Source organism: Theropithecus gelada, chromosome 20, assembly GCF_003255815.1.
Source record: "Theropithecus gelada isolate Dixy chromosome 20, Tgel_1.0, whole genome shotgun sequence".
In the NCBI taxonomy this organism is placed as follows: Eukaryota; Metazoa; Chordata; class Mammalia; order Primates; family Cercopithecidae; genus Theropithecus; species Theropithecus gelada.
In genome coordinates, this window is record NC_037688.1 from 56,507,884 (window position 1) to 56,527,701 (window position 19,818).

Genomic DNA, 19,818 nt, shown 5'->3' on the forward strand with positions numbered 1-19,818 from the left:
GCTGGGGTTCAAGGTTTGGGAGACTAGTGTCAGGAAGGGTAGTTAGGTGTCAAGACCAAACGCATGGCCTGGTTTGGGCCATGGGCCTGGCTCCCCCAGTAGACCCAGGAGGGAACCAGCCAGCCCCAGAGCCATTTTGCCTGCCCTGGTCAGGCCTGGCCCAGAGCCCACTTCTGTGTGTTTGCCAAATGTGTGACAATATTGCCATGGCCTTAGCAACTTAAAACAACACACATTTCTTAGCTCACAGTTCTGTGGATCAGCAGTCCTGGCCTGGCTTAAGTGGGTGCTCTGCACTAGGCTGCAGTTAGGGTGTTGGCCAGAGCTGAGTTCCCCTTTAGAACCCATCTAAGGGAAGGATCTGTTTGAAGATCACCTGGTTGTTCAGAGATTTCGGCTCCTTTTGGTTTCTTTCAGGGCTTCAGTTTCTTGCTGGCTGTTGGCTGGAGACCACCCTTAGCTCAAGGAGGTCACCTTCAGTTCCTTGCCTTGTGGACCTCAAATGTGGCTACTTACTTCATTAAGTCATCAAGAGGGACAGCTTCCTTGCAAGAGAAGTGTCACAATCTTATGTAACATAGTCACGTACATCCTGTTACCACTGCCATATGCTATTGATTATTGCAATTAAGGGGAAAGAATTACACCAGAGCATGGCATCACCTTAGAGTGAAGTTGTCCTCATTCTTCATAACCTTAATAAAAGGTAGCTTGGCAGGCTTGGCAGACGGTGCCCTGTGACTAGAAAGCTGAATGGTGTGCAACCCGTCCACTGGGGTTGGGTCGCGTCTGAGAGAGTCAAGACCACTCGGCCATTGGCTTCTCTTGGCTTGAGGGTCTCTGGCTCGTCAGAGTGGATGAGTCTGCCTTGGCATTTCCGAAGCCCAGGGAATATGGCTTCCAAATTGCCACAGTCACCCTTGCGGAAGGGACTGGAATCTGAGGCCTGAGATAGTAACAGATAACAAGATGTGGGTGTCTGGGGGAAGAATGGCTCAAGCAGTGGAAATAGTGTGTGCAAAGGCCCTGAGGCAGGAATGTGCTATGGGGTATGCAAGGGACAAGAAGGAGACCAGAGAGGGAAAAGAGGGGCAGGAAGTGAGGTCAGGGATGGAGACACAGATTTCCATGGCCATGGCTCAATCTATCAGTGCACTACTGGTAGAAGTTTAGGGTGTTTCCAATCCTCTGCTATAGTGAATACCGTTGTCCATAAATTTTGCCCACACTTGCAAATATATCTGAGGGTAAATTCCTAGAAGTGGAATTGCGGGGTCAAAAGGAAAGTGCATTTCAGTTTGGACAGCCATTGCCAAATTCACCCTCCTTCCCTCCCAGACCTGACACTCCCACTGGCCCTTTCTCTTTTTTTTAATTTTTAATTTTTTTTTTGAAATGGAATCTCACTGTCACCCAGGCTGGAGCACACTGGTGTGATCTCAACTCACTGCAACCTCTGCCTCCTGGATTCAAGTGATTCTTGTGCCTCAGCCTCCTGAGTAGCTGGGATTACAGGTGCACGCCACCACACCTGGCTAATTTTTGTATTATTATTATTATTTTTTTTTAAATAGAGATGGGGTTTTACCATTTTGGCCAGGCTGGTCTCGAACTCCTGACCTCAGGCGATCCACCTGCCTCAGCCTCCCAGAGTGCTGGGATTACAGACGTAAGCCACCATGCCCAGCCTCCCACTGGCCCTTTCTGAGGGTCCTCCATGCCTGTGACTTCCTTGGTCCCTGCCTAGGCTGGTGTCCTGTCCTGGTTTCACGCAGAAGAGCTGCTCCTGTCTCCCTGGACTCCCAGCCCCTCCCTGCAGAAGGCTGTTCGGTGCTGCAGATGGCTGGGGAGTCTAAGAGCCCCTAAGAGGATACTTTCCCTTGATGGAAATTCTCCACATTGGGAAAATTCTCCCCACCAACTGTCTTTTCCATGTGCTTTCCCCAGGATCAGAAACTCCCCAATGGCTATTCTGAGACAATGTGTGAGTTCGCATTTACCCACAATTTGTCTCTGGTAAGGTGGAGGGCTGGCAGACTCTGCCAGAGGACAGAGAGCAGAGAACACCTTGTCTGGAATGGGGAGCAGCTGTCCCCTAGTTACTGCCCATGTGATATTGCAGGGGATGGAAAGGCTGGGGGCTTCCGGACCTGCTGAGGTAGAGGCTATGTGAGAGTCAATCAGCATTCACTGAGCACCTGCCATGTGGCTCCTGTACCTCTTCCTGCCCGACCAGTCCTGGTTCAGGAACAGGGCAGGGCTGAGCTTGTGTGAGCCTGTGACCTGGGGTCTCTGTGGTTTCACACCTGAGCCTGGTCAGGGCAGGCAGGTGCAGACTTGGGGAGCCTCAGCCCAGGCTGCCCACCCAGAGCCTCCTTAGAGCCACCCCTTCCTCTGGAGCCCCCCTTCTCTTGCCTCTGTTCCTCAGCAGCTTGCAAAACCAGCTAAGCCTTAATCTCTAATGGTTGAAGGGGTCTCCTATTCCTAAACCCAGCTCTGAGCCAGAGGTAGCCCCTGCTGGGAGCACCTCCCAGAGTCACAGGCCTTCCTCAGAAGACAGGCAGGATGGCTGGGTGTGGCAGCTCACGTCTGTAATACCAGCACTTTGGAGGCAGAGCTGGGAGAAATGCTTGAGGCCAAGAGTTCCAGATAAGCCTGGCCAACACAGCAAGACCCTGTTTCTGCACAAAAATGAAAAAAATTAGCTGGGCATGGTGGTGCACGCCTGTGGTCTCAGCCACTCGGTAAGCTGAGATGGGAGGATCACCTGAGCCCAGGAGTTTGAGGCTGCAGTGAGCTATGATTGTGCCACTGCACTCCAGCCTGGGTGACAGAGTGAGATTCTAACTCTCAAAAGAAAAACAGTAAATAAAATAAATAAAGACGGATAGAAAACCAGCTGCTGCTCAAGGAATGTAACAGGTGAGAGCTGATAGTCTTTAGCAGGGACTCCAGGGCCAGTGGGAGCAAAGACAGTGATGCCTGGGCCAGGCAGTGAGATGCATGACATACCCTGGGCTGCCAGGGCCCTGCCCTCTCTGCCCCTAGATTTGCCTGACCCTGGGCAATCTCACAGCTGCTTACCCTGGTGGAGCTCTTAGCACTCACCGGAGGGTGGACTGGGGCATGGTGCCGAGACCCCCCTTCCATGCTTCCGCATGACCTCGCTCCAGCTTCGTCCGCCTGTCACTGTGGCCGTATATGGCCTGGGTCCCAATCTTGAAGGCTTCGCATCTTGGATCCTGTCCCAGAACAGAGGTGGGCCTCGCAGAGCCAGACACTTCCTCGGAAGGTGTCGCAGCCCCTCTATGAGCGCCCCCTAGAGCCAGAAGTCAGGAGAAGACCAAGGGCCTGCAGAGAGGTGGAGCCAGCACGCACTTCCAAATGGGATAAGGCTGACCGTGTCGCTCCTACCCCTCCCACAGCTCAAGACCATCTTGTGGCTTCTCATAGCAACAGTCCCACCTCTCATCCCCCTCCTAACCTCCTTACTCCTTCCCTGCCCTGGGTCTGAAACTGTGAACTGTGAACTCACTTGGTCTCTTCCTGCCTCACCATTCTCTCCATCTGGGGCTCTCTCCCTCCAGAACCTTCACAGTTTTCAGGTCTCAGCTTAAATGTCATCTTCTCAGGGAGGCTCACCTTGACTTCCGTGGCTAAATTAACTGACTCACTCATTACCTTCCATATCCCCTTCTTTGCCTTCATAGCACTTATTAGACTATGAATTTTAAAAGGTATTTTTATTGATATGTTTTTGTAGAGATGAGGTCTCACTATGTTGCCCAGGCTGGGTTTGAATTCCTGGCCTCAAGCGATCCTCCTGCCTTGGCCTCCCAAATTGCTGGGATTACAGGCATGAGACACTGTGCCTGGCTAAACTCTGAATTTTTAAATGTGTACATTTATTTCCCATCTTCCTTCATAAGACTACCAGCTCCTTGAGGGCGGGGACCTTTTTGTCTTGTATACTCTTTTATTTCCTGAGCCTTGAAGACAGCCTGTCATCCAGAAAGTGCTTAATAAACAACTTGCTGAATGAATGAATGAGTGGACGAGACTGTGATGGAATGGTAAAACACCTGGCCTTGGAGTTGAGCAGACCTGGACTCAAATACACCCCTTTCTTGCTGTGTTACCCTGGGTGAGTTGATTTACCTCTCTGAGCTTTACACTCTTATTTGTCAAGTAGGGTGTAATGAAACCTAGCCTTCCTGGGTTAAGGCAAGTATTACATAGGACAAGGGATGGTCCAGTACTTTACAAACTGTAAAGTGCCCGGGGTAAAGAGAGGCTGTCAATTTTGGCTCTCTGGACGTTTGTCAAGGTGGCCGCTCATCCTCTCATTTTCTTAGTGCACAGGCAGCTTTCTTAGTTCCTGGCCAGTGAAACTAATTGGATGGAATCCCAGTGTCGCCACAGGGAAGCGTGGAAGCTCAGAGCACTTAAAACTTAACTGGCCAGAAGAGTTGGATTTGCATTTCAGCGAATGAGACCAGAGGGATGGAAGATAGTGCTGGGAGGAATGTTCTTGAGGTGGCTTGCAAAGGGCTCAGTTCTACGCTGAGGCACAAAGACTGAGCTGGCAGGGGGGTGAGCTGGGGCCTGACACTGCAGGCGTAGATCTAGATCGGTCACAGGCGTCTCTGCCGATCAGGGCCCTCCGAGAGCAAAACAGGAGGAGAGGGGGAGGCCCACCATGGAGTCGTGAATACAGTGACTATTCCTGCTTGTCACTTGGGGAGATTTAACTAGATGTCTTGGAGAGGGGGTAGGGAGAGAGAGGCAGACACAGAACAGTGGCAGACAGACAGCAAGAGACAAAAACAAGAGAGATGGAGAGAGAAGATGGGAGGGGGAGTCCACCCAGTGTCTCCCATGAACGCAAACCACAGAAGGAAGTTAAGACAGGCTTCCCCAGGATGCTGCACACTCCCCATTGATCTCAGAGAACCCCTTGCCTTTCGTTTTCTTGTAGAGACGGGGTTTCCCGATGTTGCCCAGGCTGGTCTTGAACCCCTGGCGTCAAGTGATCCTCCTGCCTCAGCCTCCCAAAATGCTGGGATTACAGGAGTGAACCATCGCACCTGGCCCCACACACACACCTTCCTTCCTTCCTTCCTTCCTTCCTTCCTTCCTTCCTTCCTTCCTTCCTTCCTTCCTTCCTTCCTTCCTCTTTCTTTCTTTCTTCTTCTTCTTCTTCCTTTTTTTTTTTTTTTTTTTTTGAGATGGAGTCTTGCTCTGTTGCCCAGGCTGGAGTGCAGTGGCGTGATCTTGGCTCACCGCAACCTCCACCTCCTGGGTTCAAGAGATTCTCTTGCCTTAGCCTCCCAAGTAGCTGGGACTACAGGCGCCCACCACCATGCCCAGCTAATTTTTGTATTTTTTAGTAGAGACGGGGTTTCACCATGTTGCCCAGGGTGGTCTCAAACTCATGGCCTCAAATGATCTGCCTGCCTTGGCCTCCCAAAGTGCTGGGATTATAGGCATCAGCCACTGCTCCTGTCCACCCCTATGCCTTTCATCATGCAAGCATCTTGCCTCAAACAGTGTGCGTCTAGTATTCAGGGACCTTTATCCTTCCACATGGGCCCCCAAAGTTGAGCCAATCCCTTCCTCTGGTGCCCAAGCAAAGAGAGACCAATCTGTTGCCAGGCTGGAAGAAAGCTGGGCTTGAACTTCCAAGAGAATGGGTGTGTGCACCTATGTGGCACCTCCCTGGGTGATTCCCAGGTCTGTCAGGGACACTTTAGAGCCCACCCCCATGTTCTGATGGGAGCCTCCGCCCCACGCCTCATCCAACTCCGCATCTCTTCCGCTTCATCTGTCTGCATTCTCCCCCTGCAACCGTGCCACATCCACATGCCACAGGTCCAACGTTCACTTCGCATTTTCTCTAAATCACTCACTGTTTTCACAACCTAAATTCATTCAGAAAGGAACCTTCAGATCACCACCGGAAATGAAAAGCCAGTATCGCTTGCAATAAATACAAAAGAACTGTCGAAAAGAAATTACCATTGTAAAAATGTTCGTGAGGAGCTGGGAGCGATGGCTCACGCCTGTAATCCCAGCACTTTGAGAGGCTGAGGTGGGATCACTTGAGCCGAGGAGTTTGAGACCATCCTGGGCAACATAGGGAGACCCTGTCTCTGCAAAAACCAAAAATATGAGCTGGGCATGGGGGCGAGCACCTGTGGTCCCAGCTATTCAAGAGGCTGAGGTGGGAGGCTCGCTTGAGTCCAAGAGTTGAAGGCTGCAGTGAGCGACTATCGTACCACTACACTCTGGACTGGGTGATACAGCAAGACCCTTTCTGAATAATAAAATAAAATAGAAACAAAAACATTCATGAATAATCTAAAACAGTGGATTCAATGGGGGATTATTTTGTCCCCCACTGTCCCTGCCCTCCCCACCACAAGGATATTTGGCCAATGTTTGGAGACATTTCTGGTGTTTATGACTGGGAGTACGTGGGGATGGGGGGGGTGCATATTCCTGGCATCCAGTAGGCCAAGGCCAGGGATGGTGCTAAGCATCCACTAACACCCAGGACAGCCCTGACATCAAAGCCTTCTTTGTCCCCAAATGTCAGTAGTGCTGAGGTTTAGAAATCCTGCTCTAAAATGAGCTTAAGCATCCCAGAGGGGTGAGCCCCACACTTTGGGCAGCTGTGACCTAGTTAATTCCTCCTTCTCCTTCAGGCTCTGCTGAAACATTCTGCCTCAGGAAAGCCTTCCCTGAGCCCCAGAACAGAGGAGCCAGCTGTAGGCTCCGGCTCCAGGGTCCCTGTACCTCCCGAGCCCTGACTCATGGCCCTCGAGGGTGATTTCTTGCTAGTATCTGCCTTTTCCACTGGAGCAGAGGCTCGCAGTGGGTAGGGACCACGTCTGTTCCATTGGTCTCTTTTTTTTTTTTTGGAGACTGAGTCTCGTTCTGTCACCCAGGCTGGAGTATAGTGGCACACTCTTGGCTCACTGCAACCTCTCTTTCCTGAGTTCAAGCAATTCTCCTGCCTCAGGTTCCCGAGTAGCTGGGATCACAGGCACCCGCTACCGCACCCGGCTAATATTTGTATTTTAGTAGAGAGGGAGTTTCACCATGTTTTCCAGGTTGGTCTCGAACTCCTGACCTCAGGTGATCCATGTGCCTCTGCCTCCCAAAGTGCTGGGATTACCGGCTTGTACCACTGTGCCCGGCCCCATTGGTCTTTTTCTGCAGCCCTCAGCGCAGTGTCAGGCTTGTAGCAGATACTCAATAGCTCCATGTGGAATGAATGAATGAAGGTTGGACCAAAAAGAGGCGTGGGCTCTACTCCCGGACTCACCACAGCTCGCCAGGCCCTTAACCTCTCCTCAGCCCACTTTCATTCTCACCTGTGAAATGCACACCTAATGGACCTGTTGTGGGGATCAAAGGAGAACGGGCATGAAAGTCCTCAGCAGGGGACAAGCCACGGCATCCACCGGGGGGAGGATCCCTTGCAGGGTCAGGGTCATTCCCTCATTCATCAGTTCCACCATCATGATCGAGCACCCTGGATGCCTGTTGTCCCAGGGTAATTTTTTTTTTTTTTTTTTTTTTTTTTTTTAAGAATTGAGTTCTTTCTCTGTTGCCCAGGCTGGAGTGCAGTGGTGCAATCATAGCTCATTGCAGCCTTGAACTCCTGGGCTCAAGCATGGGAATTTCTGGGGTAGAAATGTAGAAGGTAGAGATGAGATGGGCAGGATTGTAACATAAGGGTGTGTACATCCAAGGGTGCCTTTCTCCTTTCTCCTGGATCTCATTTCCATCCAGTCACAAGCCCGAGATCTTTCTCCTTGTCCTCTCTCCATCATCCTCCAGGTGAGAGGCCCATCCTCATCTTGGGGGACCTGTGAGAGTACAAGGCCACCAAAATGGAGCTTAGTCCACGTGAAGAGGCATGTGAGGTGTCCAGGACACAAGTGGACACAGATGAACACAGGTGGACACAGGTGGGCATCAGGAGATGCAGGTGACACAGGGACACAGGTGGACACAGGTGACACAGGTGGGCACAGGTGGACATCACTCTTTGAACAGCCCTCGAGGATGTGCTGGCTGTGTCCATGAGCACACGGCCCAACTCGCAAGGTGTCCGCTGTCCACTCAGACTGGGAAAGGACCCTTTGTGGGTGCCAACTTCACCTCCCTGTGGCTCCCGGGGGATGTAATGGAAAGGGCTTGAAGTGGAGGCTGGGGGTCTTTTAGGGAAGCCCTGCTCATATCTACATAATGCCTCTCATTCCTTCTGAGGACCAACCACCCCCGCTCCTCCTCTTCTTCCCCCTCCTCCTCTCCGCTTTCCTTCTCCTTTTCCTCTCCCTTCTCTCCCCCTTATCCTCCCCCTCCTCCTCCCCTTTTGCCTTCTACCCCCCCTCCCCATTCCCCGACCTTTACCATCCTCCTGCGTCTTCTCCCCTTTCCCTCCTCCTCCTCCTCCCCTGCGTCTCACTCCCCTCCAGGCAAGCAACTTTAGCTGATTTTCAGGTGGAAGGAGAAGAGAAACGGTTTCTGCTTGATTGCGTATTCTTCTCAACCTTTTTCTCGGAACACCTGGATGTAGGCTTTTGAAATCTCGAAGCCAAATCGGGCTCCTGTTCTCTCAGGCTTCTGGGACAGCTGTGCCCTGAGGTCATGGGTGTTTTCTATTTAGTTACCTAAATGCCGGCAGCCTGTCATGAATGTCCATTAATGTCAGAAATCGTCCCACCACCAGTTCGTCCTGGGTTACCCTGGACCCACTAGGTCCTGGAGCCATGGCCTCTGGACTCACTCTGAACCCCACCTGGGGGATCTGAGCCTATTCACTGCCACCGGGCTGGATGGGGGCAGCTGAGCTGAACAAGGCTGGTGGAAGTTCAGTAAACCCATTACTCGAAATTGGAAGGTCTCCATGAAGTGCCACCTCCGATTTGGGCCACTTCACTTTAAAAGGCAGAATTCCAACCAGAGTGATGCTAATGACTCCGGTGAATCTAAAAGGGGACCTTTGGGGAAAGGGCAGATGAATTGGAATGATCTATGCAGACAAGACAAGGTTGGGGGGCACCTCGGTAACTGCTGACCCCCCAGAATGCTCCTCTCAAGAAGATACCAACCAGCTCCCCCGCTCCCCCGGTCCTCAGAGGGCAAAGCAAGAAATTAGCTTAAATTGGAGCTGGAAAGATTTAGGTTATGTGTAAGGAGGAACTTTTTCAACCCTGAAATATGCTACCAAGAGAGGCTTCGGGTTCTCAAGAGACTGTCTAAAAATAGCTTGTTCTTTAAAAATAGGTCTGGGCAAGTTTTAAACGTCAGCTCCGCTTCTCAGGGGTGGCCTTATGTGCAGGTGAACCTGGCCACGTGGGCTCCCCCAGGGCAGAGGGCACAGGGAAAAGCCAGGCTTTGGTCTCCGTTGTGACCAACATCAGGATATTTTAGAAATGTTCAGATAAGGGATTTATTTTCTCCTCTGCCCCCAGTCGATTGGTGTCATGAAACACCAGTCTTTAGTTTCTCAACGTTTTTGGTTTTTTTTTTTTTTTTTCCCGTGGGAGACTGTTCTGGGGCTGATATTAATTGGGTCAGTTCCAACAGCTTCACCCAGTTGCTCCCAGTTTCCCCCAGTCCCTTGCCATTCCTGAGCCAGGGTTCTTCAGTGCCTGACGGTTTGCTGGGAAGTGAGTGGTCTCAGCGGTACCCGGTGCCCCGGGGCTTCCGGCCTCCAGCATCTCAGCGCCCTGGCAAGTCTGGCCCATCCTCATCCTCGCCTGCCCTGTGGGGAGGACTGCAGCTGCTCCTCCCAGGCTCCCTGTCTCCTGCTCCTCTTGCCCCCCCACACCCTTCTCAGGCCACAGCCATACTCGCCTCCTCCACCCAACCACTTTGCTCTGAAAGTTGCAATTCCTGCCCCGGGCCCTCAGGATAAAGTCCAAACTGCCTCAGATGGCTTAAAATTTCCCATGGAATGTCCTTGTTTACCCTGCAGCAGCATCTCTCACCTCCCACGTGCCCCACCTAACTGCCTGTGACAGCCACACCAAACCACTTTGCCTGTGGGTTTCTCCTGGTGTGGGTTCCCCTGCCCACTCCACCCTCCTCCTCCTCCCTCTGACCCTTCCACTCTCAGCTCCTATACCGCCTTCTCTGGGGGCCTCTTCTGACCGCCCCACCCCACAGACCCCTGGACTTCCCCTCTTGACTGCCCTGATACCCAGAGGTGCCCAGTCTGTGTGTCTGCCTCTCCCATCCCATGGGAGCACTGGGAGAACAGGCCGCTTGACCCCTGTAGAAAAGCCTGAAGCACAGCAGGTGCCTGATATTTGCTCAGTGACCAGTTGAAGGTCAGGGGTTTCCCTTTGCAGCTCTCCTGCCCCATCTCTCTGGTTCCAGCCCCCTCCAGGTCCCCACCAACCCCTCTGCGTCTCAAATCCCGGACATGACACGCATGCCCAGCATCTACAAGAATATTTATTTAAACATGAGTGCTCACCGCGTGTTCTCAGTAATAACTTAGCATCTTTAATAATAAACTCTATTATAAATCAATTAATCAGCTACCTCCCTGGTATCTCAATTAAATGGAGCGTGGCATTCGCATAAAGCATCCAAACCCTGCCAAAGGGAACCAGGCCAGAGGCAGGAGGGATCCTGGAATTGGGATTGTCACCACTGCTCTATGTCCTCACCCAGGGGTAGCTCCAGGTGGGAGACTGTCCCCTTGCGAGGGGGGTCACGTGGGCTCTGGTCCACCCCCACCTCAAGGGAGGCCCAGGACCCTGCCATCCCTCTCCCCAGTGTTCAAGCGAAAGATAATTTGGGGCATCTCGGGTTGGCATTCCTGTGTGTCCTCTGGACTCAAGAGGCCCTGACAGGTGTCACCAGGCCAACTTGTCTCTTCCTACCTGAATCCCACAGCCACGCTGCCTGGGCTCACTTTAAATTCATGAGCACGGATCTCACACGACAAGCAACACTGCCCCGAGAGCTGCATGCACTTCCGCAGCATGTTTGTGCATCCCCACTCTCAGAAAAGACTGTTTCACATGCTCTCCTCGCTGCTCCTCAACCCCCACTTCCCCAGTCGGCCGTCTCACTCTCAGCCGGTGACCTTATCTCTCACTTGCTGGAGAGGAGGTGGGTTAATCTGCTCAAGAACTCAGATCCAGCCAGGCACAGGGGCTCCTGCCTAGATCCCGGCACTTTAGGAGACAGGCAGGAGGATCTCTTGAGGCCAGGAGTTCAAGACCAGCCTGGACAACATAATGAAACCCTGTCTCTACAAAAATAAAAATGTCAGCCAGGCGTGGCAGCACTTGCCTATAGTCCCAGCTACTCAGGAGGCTGGGCCAGGAGGATTATTTGAGCCCAGCAGGTCGAGGCTGCAGTGAGCTCTGATGGTGCCACTACACTCCAGCCCGGGCAACAGAGCGAGACCCTGTCTTAAAAACCAAAAAACAAACCAGCAAAACTTGGGTCTCACCCAGACGCTGTCCTCCTGCTCCCTTCGGTAACGCATCCCAAATCCCATCAAAAGCCAGTTCCAATGTTTTTTAGAACCTCCTCCCACCTTCTGGCTGTCTCTGGACCTTGCTTCCACAATCGCCCTCTCGCTCCCCTGCTCTGTCCGTCTCTCCCTCTCTGCCTGATCATTCTGCATGGGCATGGAGACATTCTCTATCTCCCATTGTTAAAACACCTTCCCGGACAGGCACGGTGGCTCATCTGTGGCTCATGCCTGTAATTCTAGAGCTTTGGGAGGCAGAGTCTGGAGTGTTGCTTGAGGCCAGGAGTTTGAGACCAGCCTGGGCAACATGGCGGGACACTGTCTGTATACACACACACACACACACACACACACACACACACGCACACAAAAGATAGATGTATTACATGTATATGTTTTTAAATAAACAAATAAAATGCCTTCCTGAGTGCCAGGACCTCCCCACCTATCACCCCATTTTCCCACTTCCCCAGGCAGCATTATGCTTTGAAAGCTTTCTCTATCATTTACCCTCCTCCTCTTCTAAACCTCTTGCAGTTGACAACTCCACACTGGTTTTCCCTCAGCCCTCCTTGGCCACTCCGCCTCAGCTATCTTTGCTGGTCCTTCCTACTCTGCTTAAGATCAGATGTTGGCTTTATCCTGGGAGCCTTCTCTCTCCTCTTCCTACAGTCTCTCTCCAGGTGACCTCTTCTAGGCACACTGTGTTATTTATCATTCACATGTGATTCACGCATTTAAGTCTTCGGTTCTGACTACTCCCTGAATAGCAGACCTGGCCCTTCACCTGTATGCTTGCTATCCCTGCTTAGATAGAGAATAGGCATTTCAAGGTCGGGCACGGTGGCTCACACCTGTAATCCCAGCGTTTTGGGACGGAGATGGGCAGATCACCTGAGGTCAGGAGTTCAAGACCAGCCTGACTAACATGATGAAACCCTGTCTGTACTAAAAATACAAAAATTAGCCGGGCATAGTGGCGGGCGCCTATAATCCCAGCTACTCAGAAGGCTGAGGCAAGAGCCTCATACAGCCTGGTGGGCCTACATAGTGAGTCTCAGGTGTATATTCTTCATTCATTCATTCCAGAAACTTCTGTGGAGCTTATTTTGTGCCCAGTGCTGTTCTAAGTGCTTTATAAATATAAGCCACTGAATCCTCATACCAGTCTATGAGGTAGGTACTATTATTATCCCCATATGACAGGTGAGGAAACTGAGGCCCAGAAAGTCAACCTACCCAATGTTACAAAGCTGGTAAGTGACTGTATTAGTCAGTTCTCACATTGCTATAAAGAACTACCTGAGACTGGGTAACTTGTAAAGAAAAGAGGTTTAATTGGCTCATGGTTCTGCAGGCTGTACAGGAAGCATGGCTTGGGAGGCCTCAGGAAACTTATAATCACAACACGGGGTGAAGGGGAAGCAGGCATGTCTTACACAACTGGAGAAGGAGGAAGAGAGTGAAGGAGGAGGTGCTACATACTTTTAAACAACCAGATATCTCATGAGAACTCACTCGCTATCACGAGAACAGCAAGAGGGAAATCTGCCCCCATGATCCAGTCACCTCCCACCAGGCCCCTCCTCCAACACTGTGGATTACAATTCGACAGGAGATTTGGGTGGGGACACAGATCCACACCATATCAGTGACAGAGCTGGAAGCTGGGCTCTCTCTTTCACTTTTCTGGCTTTGCTTTCCTCTGGGCTCACCTTGTGATGCGCTTGACGTTGTCTCTTAATTCTCAGCCCCCCTGGACTCAACACTCCTGGACTTAACACTCCTGGACTTAACAGAATTCAGCTTCCTCATTTTGGACTAGCCGAGGGCAGGGCTAGGAGTCATGACAGCTCTTCCTGCTCTAAGTTCTGGGGAGCACCACACCCAGCCCAGCTCTGGCCCCCTGGCCAACATCCCCCCATTTCCAGTGTTCTCCAAGGTTTCCTTGGGGCCTGGAGGAAGCATACCCACCTGACCACACCGGTTGAGAATTCCATTTATAGTTTCAGGAGTTGGGAGATTCCAGAAACCACAAGGAGAGATTTACAGCTGTGGGTTTCCTGGTGTGAGTCCAAGCCAGGAAGTAATCACGGCAGCAGGAAAGCCTCATTCATTTAGTCTCCTCTAATTCAGGAGGTGCAGTAACTCACCAAAAAGTCACTTTTTAATTCAGATGAGTTGGAAATTATGCCTTCTGATGAGGATTTGTAGGACAGATGCTGGGGGTGGACCTTGCTTTACAGAATTAACATGCTTTTGAAAACATAGGCAAGGGTCAGATTTTTGAAGCAGAATCTTTAAAATGCAATCAGAGAGTTCCACCAAGGTATCTTTACGTGAACTGTAATTTTTACTTATTGAATTTCCTTAAAGCATGGTCTTTCATATTTGGGGATAAATAGAATTTAATTTAGGAATCAATGCTTTTCTAAACTAATAGTTCAGAAAATTAATTATTTTGCCAATAGGCTAAGTCCAGCTTCTGGGTGGGAGATTTTGTATTAAAATACTGTTGTGCTCCTACTATCCTGGCATAAGGAGTGGTCCTTCTCATGAATATTCCAGCCCTCAGAAAAGGAACTGGCAGAAGACTAAGAAAGGGGTCAACACCCTTCTGAGTGGAAACAGTTTCAATTCCAGAAAAACTCAGCACTGGGCAGTAATAAAGAGGAGAGACTTGTCCCTTCAGAAAACAGATTGTATTGTAAAGTTACAGTGATTAAAACAGTGTGGTACTGATGCAGGAACACAGAGAAAGATTGGTGGGACAGAATGACAAGTTAGGAAATGCACTCGTGTATTTGTGGGACTTGGAATATGGTATAAAAGTGTCCCTTAAAATCAGCAGAGGAAATACAAAAATTAGCCGGGTGTGGTGGTGCGTGCTTGTAGTCCCAGCTACTTAGGAAGCTGAGGTGGGAGGATCACCTGAGCCTGGGAGGTGGAGCTTGCAGTGAGCCCAGATGGAGCCATTGCACTCCAGCATGGGTGACAGAGCGAGACTCAGTCTCAAAAAAAAAAAAAAAGTTTATTATTTTTTTTTCAAATGTAATCTATGCAGCAGACAGGATTAATCTTCAGACCATACAAAGAATTCCTGCCAATTGATAAGGAAAAAGATTTTTAAAAACAAAAAGAAAATTGGCAAAAGATACAGACATTCAAAGAAGAAGAAATAGAAGTGGTTAATAAATGTGAAAAATGCTCAAGCTCACTAGTACTAACAGAAATATGATAGGCTTTTGGGGAACCCTTTCTCCCATTAGCAGCCAGGCAGTTCTCTCTCCTCTGTCTTAAAAGAGTAGAAGTTCTACAAAACACTGAGAAAATAATGGTCCCCCAACCCCAGCCAAAGCCCACTCTACAGCTAGCTCTTCTTACTAGATGGGGGAAAATGCTTTAAATATAAACAATTTAGCCTCTAATCCCAGCACTTGGGGAGGCTGATGTGGGAGGATTTCTTGATCCCGGGAGTTTGAGACCAGCCTGAGCAACATAGCAAGACCCCCATTTCTACAAAAACGAAAATACAAAAAATTGGCCTGGCATAGTGGCATGCACCTGTAGTCCCAGCTACTTAGGAGGCTGAGATGGAAGGATCACTTAAGCCCAGGAGGTTGAGGCTGCAGTGAGCTATGATCATGCCAGCCTAGGCAACAGACTAAAAACAAAAAAATCCATGAAGTTGATTTCATGACTCACTAAGACTTGTGGGCTAAATCTGCCCCAATGCCTGTTTTTGTAAATAAAGTTTTATTGGAATACAACCATGCTCACTCATTTCTGTATTGTCTGTAGCTCCTCTGGTGTTACAACAGCAGAGTTGAGTCATTCCAACAGAGACCATGTGGCCCACGGAACCTGAAATATTTGCTTCTCTGGCCCTTTACAGAGTTCGCTAAGCTATATACAGATCTGACTCTGCATCTCCTTTGCTTAAATTTTTTTCAGAGCTCCCCTTTGCCTTCTGGCCCAAATTCAAGCCCCTTAGTCTGACTTAGAAAACCACTAACCTCTGAGCCAGAAGTGGTGGCTCATGCGTGTAATCCCAGCACTTTGGGAGGCCGAGGCAGGAGGATCACTTGAGTTCAGGAGTTTGAGACCAACCTGGACAACATAGTGAGACCCCGTCCTTACACAAAGTTTTAAAAATTAGCCAGGCATTGTGGTGCACGGCTGTAGTCCCAGCTGCTCAGGCAGCTGGGGTGGGAGGATTGCTTGAGCCCAAGAGTTGGAGGCTGCAGTGAGCTATGATCGTGCCACTGCACTCCAGCCTGGCAACAGAGCAAGACCCTGTCTTAAAAACAAAAACAAAGAAAGAAAAGAGAACTACCGCGTCCGGCCTCCCAAGCTCTGTTCCTGCTGACCTCCCTTACCCAGGGGTCCCTGTTCTCCACAGTGATCATAGGCAGGCAGGCAGCAGAGAGGCCGTGGGTGTGTGGGGACAAAACACTTCCTTACTTCCTGACACTTTTCTCTGCTCTCTGCCCCGCAGGCCTCCTGGGAATGGTCGCCCACATGATGTACACACAAGTGTTCCAGGTTACCGTAAGCCTCGGCCCTGAAGACTGGAGACCCCATTCCTGGGATTACGGGTGGTCCTTCTGGTAAGTGGCTTTGACCTTCAGGACAAGAGCAGCTTCAGGCACCAGAGGCCCAAGGCATGCTGGGACTTCAGCAGCTCAGCCCAGTGGGGTGGGGTGGTGGGAGAAATGGGGAGAGTTGGAGGGACTGCAGTCCAAAGGCACTTTGAGACCCCAGGGCAGAGATTGGCAAACTAGGACCTGTGGGTCAAATCTGGCCCACCACCTGTTTATATGCAGCCCTCAAGCTAAGGATAGCTTTTGGATTTTGAAATGCTAAGAAAATAAATCAAAGGAAGAGGAACGCTGTTTTGTGACATGTGAAAATTACATGAAATTCAAATTTCAATGTCCATAAATAAGGTTTTCTTGGAACACAGCTACTGTCATTGTTTTGTATTATCCATGGCTGCTTTAACACTGAGATGGCAGCACTGGGCGGTGGTGACAGAGACTGAATGGCTCACAAAGTCAAAAATACTTACTCTCTGGCCCTCTGCCTACCCCTGCCTAAGAGGCATGCTATGGAAGGTTGGAGATGGAAGCTGGCAAGACCTCAAGTTAGGTGAGCTGTGGAGGGTTCTGGGTGGTCCTATGGGGTAGGTGGCCTCCAGTGAGTCCACCTGAATACAGCTCTGAATACAGGGAACAGGTCAGCACCTCAAAGCGGGGTGTGCGTATGAAAGGCGTGATTAGTCAGGGTTCTTTTGCTTACCAGTGATAGAATCCCAAGCTTAAGTGAACAAGGGGTATTCATTTGTTTGTGTACCTGGAGAGTCCAGGTGGAACAGCTAAGGTGCTCTGGGTTGTGACAGAAAAACCTACTCACATCAGTAAGTAAGGAGATATCATACACTGGTTCATGGAAAGGACAAGCACAGCTATGATGTGGACTTCAGGACATGTTTGATCCAGAGTCACTGAGGTCAGAAGGGCTGAGTTCTCTTCCTCTGTGTAGTCATCTGAGCTTGGCGCCCTCCACATGTTTACTTTGTTGCTGGGCTGGCTTCCCTCTTGGGGAGAGCTCTTCCTAAGGCTGGCTAAATCCTCCTTCCCTTGTAGGAGAGAAAAGGCTTGTTCTCCAATACTGACTAGAGTCCCAAACTTCCCTCTGGTGGGCTTAGGTCATGTTCTCTCTCCTTAATCATTGCCACAGCTGGGAGAATGTCATGAGCTTATTCCCTTAGCTTGACCGAGCCCACCTCTGGAGCTAAGAATGAGTCAAAACCTCTCAAATGGTGAGTGGATGGAATAGACGCTGTGTGAGCTGCCACAAAGTCTGCTTCAGACACAGCTGGATCCAGGTGACCAGATTTCATCTGGAACCCAGTCATGCCCTCTCCTTATCTTGTCTCTCTCTTGTCTCTCTTCCCTTTGAATTAGTGTTGGCTTCATTCTCAAACAGCTTTTCCCCCAATGCTAGCAAAGATGCTAGCAAAGATGATCACAACGCACAGACCAGGCTTCCTTTTTTTTTTTTTTTGGACAGAGTCTCTGCTCTGTCACCCAGGCTGGAATGCCAGACTTCCATCTTAAAAATGTAGCAATACCAGCAAGAGATGGGGTTTCTTTCCCATATTTCCAGCTAAAATCCTGGTTATGACTTTCATTGGCTTAGCTTAAGTCACGTGACTAAACCTGAACCAATGATTTAGACTCTGGGGGAGACTGGAATGACCTGAGTCGCATGGTCCAGAGAGTGGCATTAGCTTCACCCAAACCCTTGGACAGAAAGAGAAGGAGGTGAAGTCTCTTCAGGCTGGAAAGACAGAGACCACAATTGTCCACTACACAGGGCATCCAGGTCTGGGGCTGGTAGTTGGAGAGCGTTTATCTGTTCAGGCATTTAATACATATTCACTGAGTACTTCCTCTAGGACAGCTGTTCTTCTCGGTGCTGGGGATGCCGCAGTGCTGAGACAGCGTTGCAACAGGGATTGAGACGTGTGAACCAGTCGTATCTGAACTGTGCTGTGATGTAGATGTGTGTGGCGAGGGGAGTTCACAGGCAGCTGCGGGAGCACAGAGGAAGGGCATTGACTGACACAGCTTTGGGTGGGGTGGGTCCCCAGGAAGAATTTCGAAGGCAAAACAGGAGAGGATCGCATGCCAGGCAGAGGGCACAGCAGGTCCAAGGACCTGGAGGTGAGAGAGCATCTCAGCATGGCGCAGGAGGGACTACGATTATAATTTTTAAAAGATCCTATTCCAGTTCAGTGATCACCCCAACTCCATCTCCACTCTCTGCTCAACTCCATCCTTTTAAAACCAAAAGCATTTGCCTTGAAGGGACCTTGGCCCATGAACCCTGGCCCCAATCCCTTTAAGTAGAACAATCCCAGGGAAGCCAGATGAGGCTCTGACCTCCCTTTACCCAACCTTTCCTCCTGCAACTGTTCCTCCCTGAGATCTTGACCTTGGAAGTTCATCTCCCTGAGCTAGAGAAGGGCACAAAGGAAGGGAACTAACATTGGTGAGTGTTGACCACGTGTGTAATAATTTCTTAGATTTACTGAGCGCTGATGTGCTGCGAATCAGGTAGGTATTTCATGGAGGCACAGAGAACTTAAGTAACCTGCCCGAGGTCATCCAGCTGTGAAGGGTAGGGCTGGGATTCAAACCCAGGCAGTCGGGCTCCACAGCCATACTGGAAGCCTGTCTGAGAAGATGGGTAATAATAAGAGAGTTCATTGATGTGCTTTCCATCATGTTCCACACATGGTGTGTGCTTAGTAAACACCAGCTCTTATATTGCTGCTCCTGGTATGAAATTTAACACATGCAATATCATGCTAGTGATATGAAATTTAACATGAGCAATATCATGCTACTGATATGAAGTTTAGCACATGCAGTAACCTCGTGTTGCATATGCAGATGCTGAGAGTCAGAAAGGTTGAATCACTTGCCCTGGTGGGAACCGGTTCCTGCCCCTCAGTCCCCTTTTCCAGAAGGCCCTGGCTCTCTCCGCTTGTGCTCAGTGTCTCAAGTCAAGCCTGCTGGTGTCAGCCAGAGGAACACTCTTTCCCTGGTAGGCAGGGCCTTCTGCCCTGCTCCTCTGCTCCTTCCTTAGGGGCTGGCCTCCCAAGGGGCACCAAATTCTCATTGGACTTATTAAAGGCCGAGGCCCTGTGTGCAGCCCCTTTTAGGGTGGATCCATTTCTCCCTGTCACTGAGACCTGTGAGATGGATCAGCCCATTTTTTCATGCCTCACATCTGGGGCCTCACCAGGGCTGCAGCATGTCATCTCTCTTGTTTAATATGTGTGAGGCCGTTTGTCAAAATTCTGGCCCGGGAGCCTCCCCTGCTCCCTCCCCTGGTACTGGAGAGGAGAACAGCTCCAAGAAGAGATGACACCAGCCTCTGTCTTCCTGCCCAGCAGGGAAGAACAAGCTGCAGGGGCTCTGGAAGCTGGAGGGGTTTTGAGGTGCTCAAAGCCTGTTGAGTGGGCCGGGCGCGGTGGCTCAAGCCTGTAATCCCAGCACTTTGGGAGGCCGAGACGGGTGGATCATGAGGTCAGGAGATCGAGACCATCCTGGCTAACACGGTGAAAACCCGTCTCTACTAAAAAATCCAAAAAAAAACTAGCCGGGCGAGGTGGCGGGCGCCTGTAGTCCCAGCTACTCGGGAGGCTGAGGCAGGAGAATGGCGTAAACCCGGGAGGCGGAGCTTGCAGTGAGCTGAGATCCGGCCACAGCACTCCAGCCTGGGAGACAGAG

At 50.5% G+C, this 19,818-nt stretch overlaps 1 protein-coding gene across 2 annotated transcripts in view; it reads left to right on the top strand.

Moving 5' to 3' along the window:
- Positions 1 to 19,818, top strand: part of GSG1L (GSG1 like) — a 95,932-nt gene that overhangs the window by 25,057 nt on the left and 51,057 nt on the right. For both annotated transcript variants that reach the window (XM_025370927.1, XM_025370928.1), the window contains one exon: positions 16,011 to 16,122. In XM_025370927.1, coding sequence (XP_025226712.1) covers positions 16,011 to 16,122 — 112 coding nt within the window. The remainder of the gene's footprint in view (positions 1 to 16,010; positions 16,123 to 19,818) is intronic.